General features: G+C 50.8%; 2 protein-coding genes across 2 annotated transcripts; both read right to left on the bottom strand.

Annotated features, from left to right (window-relative positions):
* Positions 1-386: 386 nt before the first annotated feature.
* On the bottom strand, positions 387-5,112 carry Smim34 (small integral membrane protein 34). The gene is made up of 3 exons (XM_048346928.1): positions 4,885-5,112; positions 1,142-1,532; positions 387-488 (listed from the first exon to the last, which is right to left on the bottom strand). Exons 2-3 carry the CDS (start codon positions 1,523-1,525, stop codon positions 387-389), a joined length of 486 nt encoding a protein of 161 aa, XP_048202885.1. The 5' UTR covers positions 1,526-1,532; positions 4,885-5,112.
* A 9,026-nt stretch (positions 5,113-14,138) lies between these two features.
* On the bottom strand, positions 14,139-14,516 carry Kcne1 (potassium voltage-gated channel subfamily E regulatory subunit 1). Its single transcript, XM_048345890.1, has one exon. The coding sequence runs from the start codon at positions 14,514-14,516 to the stop codon at positions 14,139-14,141; it is 378 nt and encodes a 125-aa protein (XP_048201847.1).
* Between the last annotated feature and the right edge of the window lie 2,050 nt (positions 14,517-16,566).

Below are 16,566 nucleotides of genomic sequence, written 5' to 3'. Positions count from 1 at the left end.
ACAGGCAGATGGCTGTCTGTTTGCCTTCCGTTTCTTCTGCTCCTTTCCCAGTGAAATCCTGAGTTGGATCAGGAGATCACTGTCTTGGGAGAAGCTCCGGTTTTTGGGGAGGAAGCCTCACCGACTCCCATTCGAGGCTGAGACGCATCAGCACGTCCCATTCCCCAGCCCAATTCTATTCTCCATCTGTGACCAGGCATCTCAGCTGAACCTCAGAATCTCACTTGAACAGGAACACCACCACCATCCACATGATGCACCGAGACCAGCACCAGTAACACCAACATGACTTCCATCCACATCAACCACCAGCATCACTGCCAACCAAGGCCACGCTTATCTTTATAATGTATGTTTATTTATATATTATATACGTCCTTGGCTTTTCAAGCCCCGTTCACCTGCAGGACCTCATGAGCTCTCTCAGGGCGGCAGCTGGGGCCACACTGTCCCATCTTCTCTGTAAACTGTTCTGGAGAAGGAACGATCTAGAAGCCAGCAGCGATGAGTGAGCTCAGATTCCCGTCCGCTGCTTCCACATCCAAGACAAACGCTGCTTTCAACGCACACCATTCTTTCAAAGAAAAGGAAGTCCCGGCTTCTTTTTGTTCCACAGTTATTTTTCTAATGTTTCATGGTTATTCTAAAGGTGATCTACAAAGGGGTTACAGTTACATATGTCAGGTCAAGAGTACATTTCCTTTTGGACAATGCCACCCCTTCCCTGTCACTTCCGATAGGAATAACTTTAGTCTTTAAAATGGAACGGTTCCTTCGGGTCATTTATCTCAACTAGTTGTTACAGACGAGCGTTTCCATGCCACCCAAGGACCGGTATTTTCACCCCAGTCCAGCCTCCGGGCTATGACCGCAGGCCACCGTTCCTATGCCCTTCCTGACTGCCCTGGTGTCAGCCTGACCACAGGCCTTGCTGGTGAAAGACCAGCGTGGCTCCTTCGCCCGTCCTAGCTCTTCCCAATGCACCCGAAGGCTGGGGAGAGACGTGGGCCGCCTTCCAGAGTGAGAGCCAGTGGCTGGGGGGTGCTCCTCGAGCCCCCCCCCCAAAGGTTCAGCTCCCTTGTCAAGGTTCCGAGTAAGAGCAAGGTGCTGGCGCGTCCCCCGGGAGGCCTCCCGGTCTTGCCTTTCCCGGGGTGCCCTGAGTGGCCGTGCTGGGGCCGGCCGGGCTGGGCTGCAGGGCAGCCGTTGCTGCCCAGATGGTGTTGCTGATGGTCAGCGAGGAGCATTCGCTCACCCTGCTGCCGCGCTCTTTCCTTGTGAGTTCGGAGGTCAGATTGGAATGATAAGCATCTTCGGAGACCTTGTCGTGTTTCCCGAGGATGTTGCTGGCCAGCCGGAAGAGGATGATGACGCTGTAGATACCAATGATGGTGAGGATGTACCAGGCAGCGCTGGTCCCGTCCGGCAGCCACAGGGCCCTGGTGGAGTTGGTGCCATTCTTCAACTCCATGCGCTCGCTCAGCAGAGAGCCGGCCGGGGCTGGGCTGGTGGCTGCCGTAGTGTCCATATGATCACTGACATAGAGAGAGAGAGAGAGAGAGAGAGAGAGAGAGAGAGAGAGAGAGAGAGAGAGATGAGATGCAGTGTTTGGAGCTATGGGCTTCCTGGCCAAGCCAAAGAGCATGTGGGCTACACACACACACGTGCATGTGTACACACATGTGTGAAAAAAATGAAAATCATAGATTACTTGATTTGGCTATGGAATAGGAGCCCAACAACATATGTGTGTGTGTGTATATGTATATATGTGTGTGTGTGTGTATATATATATATATATATTTTTAAATCGTGACTCAATACATCAAGTTTTTGATTAGGTAGGAGCATGTAGCATCATAAAGATATCCATTGTTACCCAAAATAATCTACTTAGCCAACACTTGGAGTTTAAGAAAACACACAAAACCACTGGGATTTCATGGTGAGATTGACAAATTATTCCTATAGGGGGAAAAAAAAGCAAGTGTCAAGAGCAGTAGGGGAAAAATATCTGAAAAGAATAACAAGTGAATTAGCTTCATGAGAAATAGAAATATAGCTAGACAGAAAAATAACATTTTTCTTAAATAAATGAATCTTTCCCAGCTCACGAACGATCTGGGGTTTAAAAGGGATGAAGGTGCTGGGTGCTAGTGGCTCACGCCTGTAATCCTAGCTACTCAGGAGGCTGAGATCTGAGGATGGCAGCTCAAAGCCAGCCTGGGGAAGAGAAGCCTCCCTTCGTGAGACTCTTCTTTCCAATTAAACCACTCAGAAACCAGAAGTGGCGCTGTGGCTCAAGTGGTAGAGCGCTAGCGTTGAGCATAGAGAGGCTCTCAGGGACTGAACCCAGGACCTGAGTTCAAGCCTGATAACCGACAAAAAAAAGAGATAATAATATAAATTAAAGCTAGAAAATACTATTTTAATGCCGATTAGGTTTGCAAATTCAAGATGTTTCAGCTTCACCATGTGGAAACGAGCCTGTGTGAACCCACACCCTGATACGGAGACACGTTGACAAAAGCTGATGTTACAAACATTGCTTTTGACCAGCCATTATCCCTCTAATGATATATCCCAAAGCTGTTCTAAACACATCTGAAACAACAGACAGTCAGGCCTCTGGATCGAGGGGCCCTGCCATTCGTAGACTTCAACAGCAAAGAAAAAGATTGGAGCCATTTGTCAGTGGCTCATACCTGTAATCTTAATCAGGAGGCTGAGATCTGATGATTACTGCTTGAATCCAGCCTGAGCAGAAAAATCTGTGAGATTCCATCTCCCATGAGATTCCAGCACAGTGCTGAACTGCAGATGTGGTTCAAGTGGTAGCACGGCAGTCATGAGGAAGAAGAAGAGCTTGGGGCCCCACGACCAGCACCAAAAGAAAAAGTAATATTGAGTTTGTACTGAGCATGTGCAGGTGTTTTGTTGCTGTTATTCCCTACACAATGCCCTCTATTGGCTGGCTCAGTTATCATAGATCAACATAGAGGTGATTGAAAGTAGGTGGGAAGCCGTACATCAGATAGAGGCCAACACACTGCTATTTTACACACGTGATTAAGCATCTATTGGATTTCTATCTGTGAGGGCCTTGAAACAAAAGCCCTCGAGGAGGCCCAGGGACAGCTGTGTGCCAAGGTTGGTCTTTACAGCTATGTGTGAAGGACGGTCCTTACAGCTTGTTTGTGCTGGCTGATGGTTAGGAATGGCCTGTATTGTATCAATCCACTGGGAGACGGTCAATCCATTTTGTAACTGCCATATCATGGAACATTATATAGTTATAGAAAGGAGGTGTTGAAGTATTAACTTCATAAGTTTAAGAACCCTCCGTCCCATAGAATGCTTAGCATAGTTTGCCTGCTGCTTGTGAATGTAGGTGTGTTAGCTTTCCTCCTCCGAAACAGAGACACCAGCTGAGTCACGGGAGAGGTTTATCTGGAGCCACAGGTGCCGAGGATTTGGGCCAGGCTGAATGGGTGCACCCCATTGCTTTGGGGCCTATGGCCGGCAGCCTTCTAGGGAGAGAGGAGCTGCTCTCCTCATGGTGGTCAGGAAGTGGTGTTGGGGGTGGGGGGAGATAGAGACAGAGGATGAGAGACCGAGAGAGAAAAGAGAGGAAGAGCAGAGGCTGGGGTTCCAGTGTTCCCTCCAGAAAAGGCCTACCCTCTCCTAACATCCCTTCACTAGGCTCCGCCTCTTAAAGGCCCTACGCCTTCTCTGGCCCTTAGACACCTGGGTTTGTGAGGATGCTTCCCCAGACGCTGGAAGAACCTCAGGCAACCAGGCCCCGAGGAGGAGGACTAGACAGAGGAGAAGGACTTCTAATCCCCATGCACACTCCCGTATGGGCCAGGCGCACTTATTTCAAGAAGAGACTAAAAGGGAAAGAGCACAAACTGGCACTTTCCTCGGTCTCCCTGGTACAGTGTCCTCGGTAAAGACACCAGTGCCCTTGGCAGATCTGGAGATTAAGATCTTAATTGCTGTTTAATTCAAAGCTGTGTTTTCCCTGCTGGGGATCCAGTTAGAAAAGGAAATCAAGAACAACAGAGAAACAGCACGTAACCGCGCAGACAGCGCCCAGGCAAGCTTGATGGATTATGAACCCCCCACCCCTCATTTCTTGCTCTACGTGGGCACGGGCAGATGCAAACCAGTAATGATTAGATTTCAGCATCGGCAAAGCGCTCTGCCTGTGGGGCCCCCTTGCTATATATTTGTCACCCATTTAGGTTGCTAATGTAATGCTCGAAGAAGCCAGTGTTATTGTTTATGACAGTTTCAGAGTGAGTGAATAATCATCCCGGTTTTAGATGAAGAAAGAAACTGTTTAAAGAAAAACTCTCTAAACCACATCCAACGAAGTCCAGGATAAATCAGCAGATGTATTACATAAAATTGGTCATTCGTAAGAAAGATTACAACAACGGTGTATTTTATACCAGATTCATGGAAAGCTTCATGCTCTTAATTATTTTTCTTAAAACAACAAATCAACCCCAACAAAAATAGTAAGTTTTAATTATCACGAGAGAAATTACTTAAACTTAGAACAGAGGTCTAAACTCATAATATTCTGTTAATGGTTACAAAAGTGACGTGATACACTGTCCTGGGTACAGAATAACATATGCCCAACCAAGTTCTGGAAAACACAGAATTGATTTGAAACTCGTCCATTCTTTCCCATAGGATAGAAACACAATGCACTCATTACTGCAATGCCTTTCTTTAAAGAAGAAAAGGGAAGATGAGAGGAAGTCAGGCAGTAGCTCAATGAACAAATGCAGCCTGGATCCTGGAGGAGAGATTGGCCATTTTGCACTTGTAAGTTCATGAAGTAATGAAAGAAATAATTCGAGAATGGCCCACCTCGTGTCCTAGCCGGATACTCACGGCCCCCGAGCCAGTGTGTCCTTGACGTGGGTCGGGTGCCAGCCGTGGGAGGGGACGCCAGCACGCTTTGGTCCACGCAGCTGGGCAGCTGGGCCCGCTGAGGGCTCGGGAGAAGTCCGGAGTGGAGCTTAGCAGGCAGCCAGTGGATGCATTTTTCTCTCATTTAATTCATCCCGGGGTTTCAGTAGATTTGTCTTCAGAGGGCTCAGAAGAAACAACAACTACAACAAAAATCACTTCCTGGCTTATTAAAAATAAATAGCTCTAAATCAAAAGGATATCTTAAAAGGCGTGCGTCTTCGGGGTCCCGGAACCCACGAGAATGCCAGCAGGCTCTTCCTGGAACTGGCTTGCCCTCTGAAAACCTGGATGGCTCCGGCTCTGTCCTGCTCTGCACCTGCTGCAGGTGTGGCCAAGGGCCAGGCGTGGCCCAAGCCCAGTCAAAGGGCTGGCAAGCTCCGAGGCTGAGAGTCACCAGCTTCCCCTTGCCCAGGGAGGCTGCCCTGCAGGAGGGAGGAGGCTCGGCATGTGAGTGGGCTCGTGAGCCAGCTGTGTGAACCATGATCTTCTTTTCCCAGACCCTGGGCTCACAGATCACGCTGGGGAGGCTTGGCCAGAAAATGCTAGGAGTCTAGACAAAATGTTCCCCCAGAACAGGTTCAGAGTGAGGCAAAGTTGGAAGGCTGGCTAGGCCCATGGTTCCCCCCAAACCCCAGCTTCCTGGCTTCAGGGCCCAGGCCCTAACACATTTGCAAGGGTTGCTGGCTTTCGAGATGTATTTTAACTTTTCATCAATGGGAGCTGGTTACATATATTATAAAGTGGGTCATGGATTCAGGGCTTCTGTTCCTAGGTCTACAGAAGAGAAAGGAAAATTTAAGCCCACACAGAAACTGGAACACAAACTTTAATAGTAGTATTATTGATAATAGCCTGAAATAAATGGATCCAAATGTCCATCAATTAAGGAAAAGATGAACGAAGTGTGGAATAGCTATACAATGGAATATTCTGCAATGGAAAGCAAAGGTGTAGTGACATGTTACGTGAACAATCATTGGAAAGCCTACACTTAGAAGAAGCCAGTTACTGAGGATTACATCTGTATGATTCCATTTATATAAAATAGGCAATCTATAGAAACAGGAAAAATCATTACTGCATTGTCTATTTTGAGGAGAGTTGAGGGTAAGGGTAATGACCAACAGTGCAGAATTTCTTTCAGGGGTAATTAAAGATATAAAATTGCACTGGTTGTATAACTCTGATTATATTAGAAATCACCAAACGGGTTAATTTTATGAGATGTGAATTTATATTCTCATAAAGCCAGGTTAGAGTGCTACACAGCCATGAAAAAAGATAGGACAGTTATTTGCATAATGATGTAGAAAGATATCTGAGGAACATGGTTAAATGGAGGGAAAAAGTGAAAGAGAATCTGAGAGAGAGAAAGAGATTTGACTTTGCTTGTGAGAAACCATTGGATGAACATCCAAGAAGTTAAGGAATTATGTAAGGGAGGAGAGAGCCAGGTAGATGGAGACTTAGAGTAGGAGATTCTCACTGAATATTCTTCATCCTTCAAAGGATTTTAACTGCATGAGTAATTAGCAATTCAGTGACCAATACGCCCAGGAATCATGTGTGGGCTTTTCACTGCTTTACTTGGGTTTGTGGTTCCCAAGACTCGCTGGTCGCTCAGCACCGAGCTCTGTGGACCTGGGAAGAGGCTGACCTGGTATCCAGCTAAGCTGCTTACCAGGGCGGCCAGGGAGCAGAGAGAACAAGAAGGCAGGAAGGGAGGAAGGGCCAGGAACAAGACACCCCTCAAAGTCACGCCTCACTGATGGCTTTCCCCCATCCAGTGGGCAAGCCCCCAGTTCAGCTAGGATCTTATCAATGGCTCTGCTCATGGAGGAACTTAGTATTCCCCAGCACCACCAGGGGATGCCCAGCCGTATGGGGGAATCCTGTCAGGTCTAGACCCCTACAAATGGAGTCCACGACTTGCTGAAGCTTGATGCCAGGCTCCTGTCGTCTCTCGCCCTGCAGGGAATCCTGGCCTCCCACTTTGCCACGTGGGCCCTGCCTGTGTGAGGGGCAGGGCAGAGGCCATCGTCCTAAGTGACCGGGACTGGGGCCCCGTCCTGCCCTCACTGGGAGGCCCGGGGTGTGTGTGGGGGGGGACAGGGGGATTGCCCATGGTCCATGGCAAGTGCTTTCTCCTCCTCAGAATACTGTGAGCCAGGAGCCCTTAGTCCCCTAGAAAGAGGAGGGCGCTCGGCTCAAGCCTTTAATCCTGGCTGCTTTGGGAGGCGGTGGCTCGCTGCAGGAAGGGGTTAAGCAAGACTCCAGCTCAAAAGGTCACCAGCACAAAGAGGGCGGGCAGGGTGGCTCCCATGGTCGAGTTGCTACTTAGCAAGCACAAGGACTTGAGTTCAAATCCCCCAAGAGCACCCGGAGAAGAGCACAAAGGGTGTGGACACGCAAGCGTGGTGCCGCGCAGCAGCTCAGTGGTTTCAGAGATGGGGTGTCTGACATTCTCCTTCAATTCCTAGAACATCACTTTCAAGCCAGACCTCGTTTTACGCCTCCACGCGCAGGGAGGAACGAGGATGGACAAAACGCAAAGGCCGTTCTGAAACGTGAGTCCCTGATGCCAGTCAGAGCCCCGGTCCGGGCAGGGAGTGCCCGCCGCCTGCCCAGTCCAGCCGTGTGGGTGGCGCCACGTCTCCGTCATTCCTGAGTGCTTACACACCAGCGTGCTGGGTCAGCCTGCACCCCGCAAGGGCGAGGATTTCCTCCCGCCTTGTGTGCCCCCTTTGTTTCCACCTAGACAAACACGGCAGTCACGCAAAGCCACTCACCCAGGCAATGGTGTGCAGAGCTGCAGCTCTGGGAGGAAGAAGTCCAGCCTTGCTCCCGGTGGCCTGGCTCGCTAAAGAGTCCTTGAAGAGGAGAGAGCCCAGTGCTTGGGCATTTCGGGATGTCTGCGTGTCAGTGCTGAGATCTGCCCTTGAGGTTCTTTCTCAGGAGAATGTTCTAGAGGCCGACCTCACCAGCCGGTTGCTATGGCCTAGGGAAGGGGCTGGGCACTGGTGGCTCAGGCCTGCGACACTCAGTGCTCAGGAAAGGCTGTGAAATTCCAATGAGCCTTCAGGATGCTGGGCTGCAGGTGTGGCTCAAGTGGTAGAACACCAGTCGTGAGCAAGAAAACCAGCCAAAGTGGACAGGAGGCTCTGAGTTTGAGTCCCGTTGCTGGTAACACACACACACACACACACACGTATGCACACATGTGCACAAAAGCTCTGCACATTTATACCTATTCCTTTCCCTGTCCCTTTAATGTCACTAACCTCTGGGATTTGGACACTTGGTGTCACCTCATGTCTAGCTTTGGGGCTTTTAGAACTGGGAGACTCACATGACATTTGGGGACACATTGTTTATGTTGGGGGGGGCCTGGTCAGGTCACTTTATCCCCTGCAAACTGTGATGATAAAAATGACCCACAAATCCAAGCGTGGCAAATGCGTTCACAACGACTCCTTGCACCAACAGCTGTGGGACCCAATGCCGAGAAAGCATTCAGTAAGTAATAACAAGAGAAAAGGAGACTTTACTGTCTGCCCTGAATATTTAATGGCACAAGGACTGATGCAACAGATAACTAAGAAGCAGAACTTACAAAGTAACCTTACTCAGAAATAACAGAAGATGGCAAAATATGTTTTAAAAAACATTTAGAAGATGGAAATTTTAATTTACTACTTAACGCATAATAGACTAGACAAAACATGTTAAGTAAAATATAGATATATAAATATTTAATTGTGACTAATAAGGCAGATCTAATCTGACAATTCTGAATTCTATGCTCTCAAAATATAAAATACATTTTTACGAACCACATAATTTAACCACACACACATGGTGGCATACATCTGGCTGTTAATGATATCTCAGAAATACTCCACATTAACAACCTGCAAGAATAAAAATTAAGTTTAAAGCCTCAGACATGGCAAGTATTTGATCCTGGCCATAGAAATGGTCACACAGATTAGAGGTGCAGAGAGAAGTCTGGAAGTTGACTCAAAACTTCCAGGAATTCTGAACGTTCTGCAATCCTCATGAGGATGAGCTTTGAGGATCGTGGTTTGAACTCTGCCCCGCCAGAAAAATGATAGATAAAATGCGCTGGCTCTTGCTCAGAATAGCATAAATACAAACTAAAACTGTGAAGAGTGGATGAGAAAAGGCAACCTGTCCACAGACTAGCTGCTGCCCCACAACCGTCCGTGGTGTCATCTTTATTACCACCATGAGGATAATTGGCATCATTAACGTTCATAGCGCACACCTTCTGACCTGTTACTCAGAGTCCAGGGCTTTGGGGCTCCAGGTGTGCGTGTGTTTACCACACGCACACAGATCCTGTTCCTGCCCCATTGTTTATTTGTAAGAAAGATGAGAAAATGCCTGGATGTCCATCGAGAGCGGACGGTCAGAGGTGGCATGGAAATGCACCAACACAATGAAGGATTAGTCTTACCTAATCAGGAGGCTGAGATCCAGGTTCAAAGCTGGCCAGGATCTGTGAGGCTTCGCCTCTCAGCAAAATAGCCATCTGGAGGGGTGACTCGAGTGGTAGAGAGCCAGCCATGAGCAAGCAAGTTGAGGAAGAGCACGAGGCATGATTTCACATCCTCTCTCTCCACCTCCCCAAAAGAGAATGAAGCAGATGCCCGTGTAATAATAAAGAATCTTTAATATGTTGCTAAGTCAGGATTTTAAAAAAAAAAGCATGATGCCGATTCATGCGTCTTACATCTTGTTTGCAAATAAAAGCTGAGTATTCTTATATAGGCAAAAATATCTCTGCCTCTGGGTGGTAGCTCTTTTAATGACTCATTTATTTTTCACCTGGTTTCTGTTTAAAAGGGTAAATCTATTTCTTTCTCTTTTTCTTCAGAGTATAGAGTTTGGGGCTGCCTGCCCACCCCCATCACCACCCTCCTGAAGTCAAGCTGCGCCCTGGAATTCTTGCACCCAGGGCTAGGTGGTACCCAAGGATGCTCTGCCTCCTCGTGGTGAGAATCTGTTATAACAACCAGGCCACTGATTCCCTGGGTGTCCAGCCCAAGAACTTCCAACAGAGGGCGCTGTTGAGACAGGGAAGGGGAGGGCTAGAAAGTCTCCGGAGCCCAGCGACTGTGATTTAATCTTGTATTTCCTTTTTGTGTGTGTGACACTGAAGAATTGAACCGGGGCCTCATGCTTGCTAGGCAAGCACGCGATCACTAAGCCACACTCCCAGACCCTGCACAGAGACTTTGTAATGGCATTTCCAGGCTGGATACATGCGCTGCTCATAGGTCCAAGCCTGCAGGACACACGACACCAAGACGGAGTCTGAATGGGGAAATCTGGGCTTCGCGTGATCGTGACAGCGAGGTCAGCGTGGTTCATCGGTTATAACCAACAGCCCGCTTTGGTGTTGGCAGCGGACGGGCAGGCCCAGGCCATATGGGAAATCTCCATGCCTTCTTCTTGAGCCTATGAGCCTAGAACTGCTCTTAAAAAAAAAAAAAAAGTCTTTATTTGAAAAGTCAAGGAATCAAACCAACAAACACAAAGAGTTCTCAATGACAGATGAGACCTGCTGGCTGTAGCTTGCCAGTCCTGCTCTAAAATGTCCACTCGACTTCGCCCCGCTGACACGTGTCTGGACAGTTCCACAGGAAGAGATGCGCGGAGTTCACCACGCCATGTGCTCAGGAGTAGCTACCATCCTGTGATGTGAGTGCGTGTGCAACCTCCATGAACTGGGATCGTGTGTGCAACACCCGGGCACACCCCTACAGTAGAGGGTTGGGGAGGGAAGAGCAGGGCCTCCGTAGGAATCTCCATCGGGGCAGAGACACAATGGGATACGCACAACGGGTCTCGTCTCCCCCCCCAAACAAATGGCAAGACAGCGTTTTAACCTTTCCCCTTAGGGTGTCCGCGGTCGTTTAGGGCACCTCGTTTTGTGCCACGCAGACGCTGGCCTGGCTGGCTACACCAACTCAGGGTTCTCGGTGCATGGTGCATTGAGAAACGTTCTCCAAGTGGCCACCAGGGGGCAGCCACGCCCGGGAGGCCCCCGATGGGCCTTTGGGGGGGCACCGGCCAGGGCTCTAGCAGACCCCGGGGGGCTAAAGTCTGTGCAATATCGACTGAGCTCTGCCTTTCTCTTCTTCTCTTTTAGAGCTAAATACACACACACACACACACACACACACACACACACACACACGCAGGTCCTGTAACTGCACACACAGAAGAACTTGCCAGCCATCACCTGTTGTGCACGTCCCTTTGGTTCCCCCAGCCCACCTAGCCTTGGCTTAGCAGCTCCAGTCTGAGTTCGTGTTTGTGTCCCACAGGAGAAGATCCCGTTCCTCCATTCTGCCATGCTGTATTTTGATGGCAGATGTATCTGTCCAGGTGGACCATGTTTTCTTTTTTATTCAAGTCCCTGGGCTCCAGGGCCCCTCAAAAACTATTATCCATAATCAAACAGCATTGTTGTTATATAAAGAGCAAACACCACCTCCTTTGTACAGCTACTTAAAGATAAGTTGTTGTTGCTTTTTTAAAAAAAGAACCAACATATTAGACTGTGATGAAAGACTTTAATGATTCTTGTTTGCTTAATATAGCAAAAAGCATTGTTCTGTTTGGTAACGACCCACGATGTTGAAGGCAAACTATTGATGTTTTATGTGTAAGGAGGTGAGATCATAGAAGCTGTGCAGCCGGAGCCTGTGCGTGTGAAGTCAGCTTTGCAAACCGGGACATAAGCTCGTGACAATGCACGACTCAACAGATCCGCCCGCCCTCCCCCACCTCCCTTAGAAACCAAAGAAGAGAGGGAGGCCCTGTCCATCAAGGGCAGGGAGTACCAACACCACTGCCCGGACCGCCCCTGCATCTCAGTGAGGAGAAATGATAAGAACCTGGCCGCGTGTCCGGGGCAGCAAGGTCAGAGTGCCCGCAAAGGTCACACCGCGCGCCCTGCGTGCTCCGGGCCCCTCCCCGGGCCTCCCGCACGCGTCCGTCTGAAGCAGGGTGTGCCCCACGCGGGGGCCCCGAGTTGCCAGCAGCGACGGCCGGGCACCGGTGGCCCAGGAACCCGGCAGGCCAGGTCGTACCGAGCCCCGTGGATGTGGGGGTGGGCAGAACCACTGGTGTCCTTGGATTTCTACCGAGAGTCGCCCACCAAGGACATGGAACCCGGAGGCCCATGCGGGTTCTCCCTCAGCGGCGCCCCCACGTTCCCGTACGAGAACCCGGGGATCAGAGCCGAGCGGGCCGGGGGTGTCTGCCGGAGGAAGGCCGGCAATGTTGTGTCGGGAATACACGCCTGTCAGCCATGCCCTCCCCTCCAGGAAAGCCCGGCCGGCTGGGGAGCTTTCAGGGCGTCAGGGCCGAGGGCCGGGGCGGAGTGGGGGGGAGGCTGGCACCCAGGGGCGCTGGGTGGGGGCAGGGAAAGCCGTGCTGGCTGCCAGCAGCTCTCGGGGGGGGGGGGCAGATGCTGCATTGGTTGGCGAGTCTCTTAAGCTGGGGCTTGAACAACAGACAGCCATCTCACAACTCCCTCCCCCCCCCCACCCCCGTAGTCCTGGGCTTCTGCTTGTGTTCCCTCGGCCTCTGCTCCGTCATCTCGGGGCATTGTCCCCAAGCCCATGCTACGTGTCCTTCTTATCAGTTCACCAGGAGTACTGGATTAAGATCCACCTCGATGATGTCACCTAAACCTGATGATCTGCAAAGACGCTACTACCCAGTAAGGTTACACTCACTGGAGCCAGGGGTTAGCGTCTCAGTGGACCTTTCTGGAAACACAATCCAACAACCCACAAGGCAGGTATTTTGCCTCAAAAAAATCTATCTCAGTCCTATTGGAAAGTACGTTCCTCCTAGAGTGACGTGTGTGTGTATGTGTGTGTGTGTGTGTGTGTGTGTGTGTGTGTGTGTAAGGGATGCGTGGATAGAAGATGAGGTGTGTGTGTGAGTACAGTCACCATTGTGCATGGAAATTACAAGGGCACCGGTTGTACCCTGTTTGTGGCAAGTTTGGGGAGTGTCATTCTTCTTTTTGGCTTATGTGATACCAAAGAATCGAACCCAGGGCTCCATGCATGCTAGGCAAGCGCTCTGCCACCAAGCCACCTTCCCAGCCCCTGGGACCGTCACTACCACTGCTCCTTGAACGGAGACTTCGCCAGCGGCTTAAGCAGGAAGCGGCGCTGTATTCTATTTCCCGTGGCATGGAGCGGTAGGCCAGCCGGGTGAGCCATTCCTGCCTCAGGACCTTGCCCAGCCCCCCGATTCCTCCTCTCCCATCTGGGAGTCCATTGTGCTTTCCTAGTCAAAGCCACTCAATGTCTCTCCACGTCCCAGCCGCAGAGAAGGGAAACAAGGCGGGCGGCAGGCAGGTCCTGTTCTCCCTAAAGATGACTTGCAAGCTGGACTCACCATTCCCACTTCTACTGGCCAGCCAGAACGTGGTCCCAGGACCCTGCTGGCTTCGAGGAGCTGTGGGAAAGGCAGCATGTATTCCTGGAGGCCACAATGTCTTGGGATTCTGGTAGTTGCACAAAGGAATTGGTGTCAGAATATGGCTAATAGATGTTGAGAGGCTCAAGAACGGAAGCCCGGGAGCTTGAGAATAGGGAAACAGGGTCCCCTGGAGGGTTCAGCCTGCCCTCAACATGCAGCGTGACAGCGCGGAGACACATGAGTCCCTGCCAGGCCACAGGTGCAAAGGGAAGGAGCTGAGGCCCAGCCGAGAGTAGGGGCGCAAGGCGGGGAGACGTCCGCCTCTCGGAGCGGGGGCTGCTGCTCTATTCCTGGCTTCTGTGGGGTAAGGCACACCACGTCCTCACAGATTTCTGGGTTCATTTTTACACGTTGACCACTGAATAGAAATCTGCTAGATTTAATATGACAAAGAAAAAAAACAAACCAGACACAGAGGGAACAAAGTAATAGTCTAGTACAGAAGACAACACACCCAAACTACAGGATTTAAAATGAAAAAGGGGCGGCCCTCGTTTACCCTTCAGCTGACCACAGCAGAAGACACGGGCGCTGTCGGGCAGAGTCCTGCGGCTGGGAGGACAGGATTGGGGCGCGGTGCTCCTGGCGGTGGGGTGCCGCCCGCGTGGCGGGGCTCACGAGGAAGGCCCGGGCTCGGGGAGGCAGGCGTGGGGCCGCTCCACGGCCTCCGGGTTCTCCAGGACGTAGCAGGCTCGGAAGCTCTCCAGGACCCGGGCCTGGAAGACGGCCCTGTCCTTCTCCTGCCAGGCGTCCGACTCGATGTACACGTTGAAGGGGTCGTGCGAGTGCTCCAGCTTCTTGGAGCGGATGTAGCTCAGCATGATGCCCAGGGTGAAGAAGCCGAAGAAGCCCAGCACCATGAGGATGTAGAGCGCCTCCAGCCGCCCATCGTCCCCGCGCGGAGCCCTGCGGGCCGGGCCGGACGCCGCCCCGGGCCACAGCGAGGTCAGGAAGGGCGGCGCCGCCGTCGTGGTGGAATTCGACGGGATCATCTCGGACTTCCGGGCCTCCACGGCGGGGAGCGGGGAGCTTTCCAGGTAAACGTTCTAACAGGAAAAAAAAAAAAGAAATAAAAAAAAGAAATAAAAAGCGACATGAAATCAAACGCACACACATCGGGTCACGATTCTTGACTATCTCACCAGCGGGAGGGCTTGATCTTACTGGTTGTCTTTCGCTTCCACTCGTTCTTCCACACCCACCTCCCCAACACACGTGGAGATGGCACGTAGAATGAGTTCTAACAGTCTGCACGGTTGCACGCCGGGCTCGCGTTACGGGTGCATTTCAGTTGACCTAGATAACAGTGGATCCCTTTCTTGTGACTCCGTCGACAAAGGGGAGACAAACAACCTCCCCTTTGCTCTCCCACCGACCTGAGGAAAACCCACATTCCCTACAATTGTTCTTGGTGACTAATCTAACTCGGCAGATGGAGGGCCTCTGGGCCACCTTGGAAGTAATGTCCACTGGGTGGTTGCTACGGTTTCAATGGGTCTCCCTAGAAGTTTCTGTACTGGAGATTTGGTCCCCCCCCAGAGCAACAGGGGACCAAAGAAGGCACGAGAGCTCCCAGCCCACACCAGTGGTCTCAGAGCACTTACAGAGGAGCAGAAGGGACTCAGACTTTGGCCTGGTACCTTGGTCCTGCTCCTTCATGATCACACAGTCTGGAAAACTGCCCGGCCCCTTCTGGGCCACCTTTCTCTCTTTCCAAAGAGGAACGTTTGTTGGATTGTTGTCACACGCTGGTTTTATTGGGTTTCGCATCTTGCTAAGAAGTTGGAGCTGAAAGACTTGAGGTTTGGGGTTCTGCTCTGCTATGGCTGGCCACTGGGGTGCTCTCTCTCTCTCTCTCTCTCTCTCTCTTTATCTTGTGGACAGGATGCTTATCTGTGGCTTTCACAGGTTGCTGGGCTTGGGAATGGGTACAAAGACCTGCTGGAAGTGGGAAGGCTGTGTGATCCGAGGACCCCAATGGTGTGTGACCCAAAGAGCCCCCAGATAAGTACAGTGCCCACGGGGCTTACTTGACAGCAGATCCCAACTCAAAGCTCAGCAATGGCTTTTCAAATGACTAGAAACCACTCAGGAACACACAGGGCATTGCCCCCCAAAAGAACGAGTCTTGAGCTGACGAAAAAGAATTCTGCTACCAACCACTATTAGGGAGTTGGTAAGAACTAATGTCCACGTGAGACCAGAATTACGGCAGGCAACATGTGGGGATCCAAATGTTAATTGGCTTAGAACCCATAAACAAATTTAAGAGGGAATTCTGCAGTTATTTCATGTCGTTGTGTTTACCGAAAGGATTTGTTACTTAAAACCAGATGGAAATATTTATAGCCACAGAAAGCAACCAGAAACATCCATTTTGAAAAGCTTCTGGGCTAAACCGCATCTTCACCCTTATCCTGAGGTAGTGGCTCAGATGTTAACATGCTCGCGAAGCGCTCGGTTGAGATGCGGGTTTCTGAGCTTCCGCCGCAGAATCTATGATCCAGTCAGTAGGTCTGGGTGAAAAACTGAGGCTGTTGTTTTGTTTTGTATTGGGTGCCAGTCCTGGGACTTGAACTCAGGGTCTGCGTGCTTTCCTTGAGCTTTTTTTTGCTCGAGGCTGGCATGCCACCACTTAAGCCATAATCTCTCCTCTCCCTTTTGACTTCTTTGGTGATTAATTGGAGGCAGGAATCTCAAGTACTTTCCTGCTTAGGCTGGCTTTGAACCACGCTCCTCAGATCTCAGCCTCTTGCACAGCTAGGATTACAGGCGTGAGCTCCCTGCGCATTCAGGGTGATGTCAATGCTGTTGGCTGCCAAGCACGCCTGGTGCCCTGTTGGAGGTCCCCCCGTGAACCCCACCTCCGGAGACTGTGGAGGTTCCTCACAAAACTACATCCAGAATTATCACCCAATCCTGCACAGAGCTGGATCTATGGACATCCACAGGGATGCAAGTCTGCACCCAAGAGAGATGCCCACAAGCCCATGTGCATAGTTCTCAATAAGAAAGCCACAGAATCAGCCACTGCGCACACTG

This window comes from Perognathus longimembris, chromosome 5 (assembly GCF_023159225.1).
Source record: "Perognathus longimembris pacificus isolate PPM17 chromosome 5, ASM2315922v1, whole genome shotgun sequence".
Classification (NCBI taxonomy): Eukaryota; Metazoa; Chordata; class Mammalia; order Rodentia; family Heteromyidae; genus Perognathus; species Perognathus longimembris.
This window is presented reverse-complemented; position numbering and strand designations above follow the sequence as displayed.

Bases quoted from the DNA above. Each gene is read 5' to 3' on its own strand.
- Kcne1 (XM_048345890.1), bottom strand. From the start codon at position 14,516: ATGATCCCGTCGAATTCCACCACGACGGCGGCGCCGCCCTTCCTGACC.
- Smim34 (XM_048346928.1), bottom strand. From the start codon at position 1,525: ATGGACACTACGGCAGCCACCAGCCCAGCCCCGGCCGGCTCTCTGCTG. The intron at 489-1,141 runs GCAAGACCGGGA...GCTGGCTTCTAG, and splicing joins CTCAGGGCACCCCGGGAAAG to ATCGTTCCTTCTCCAGAACA.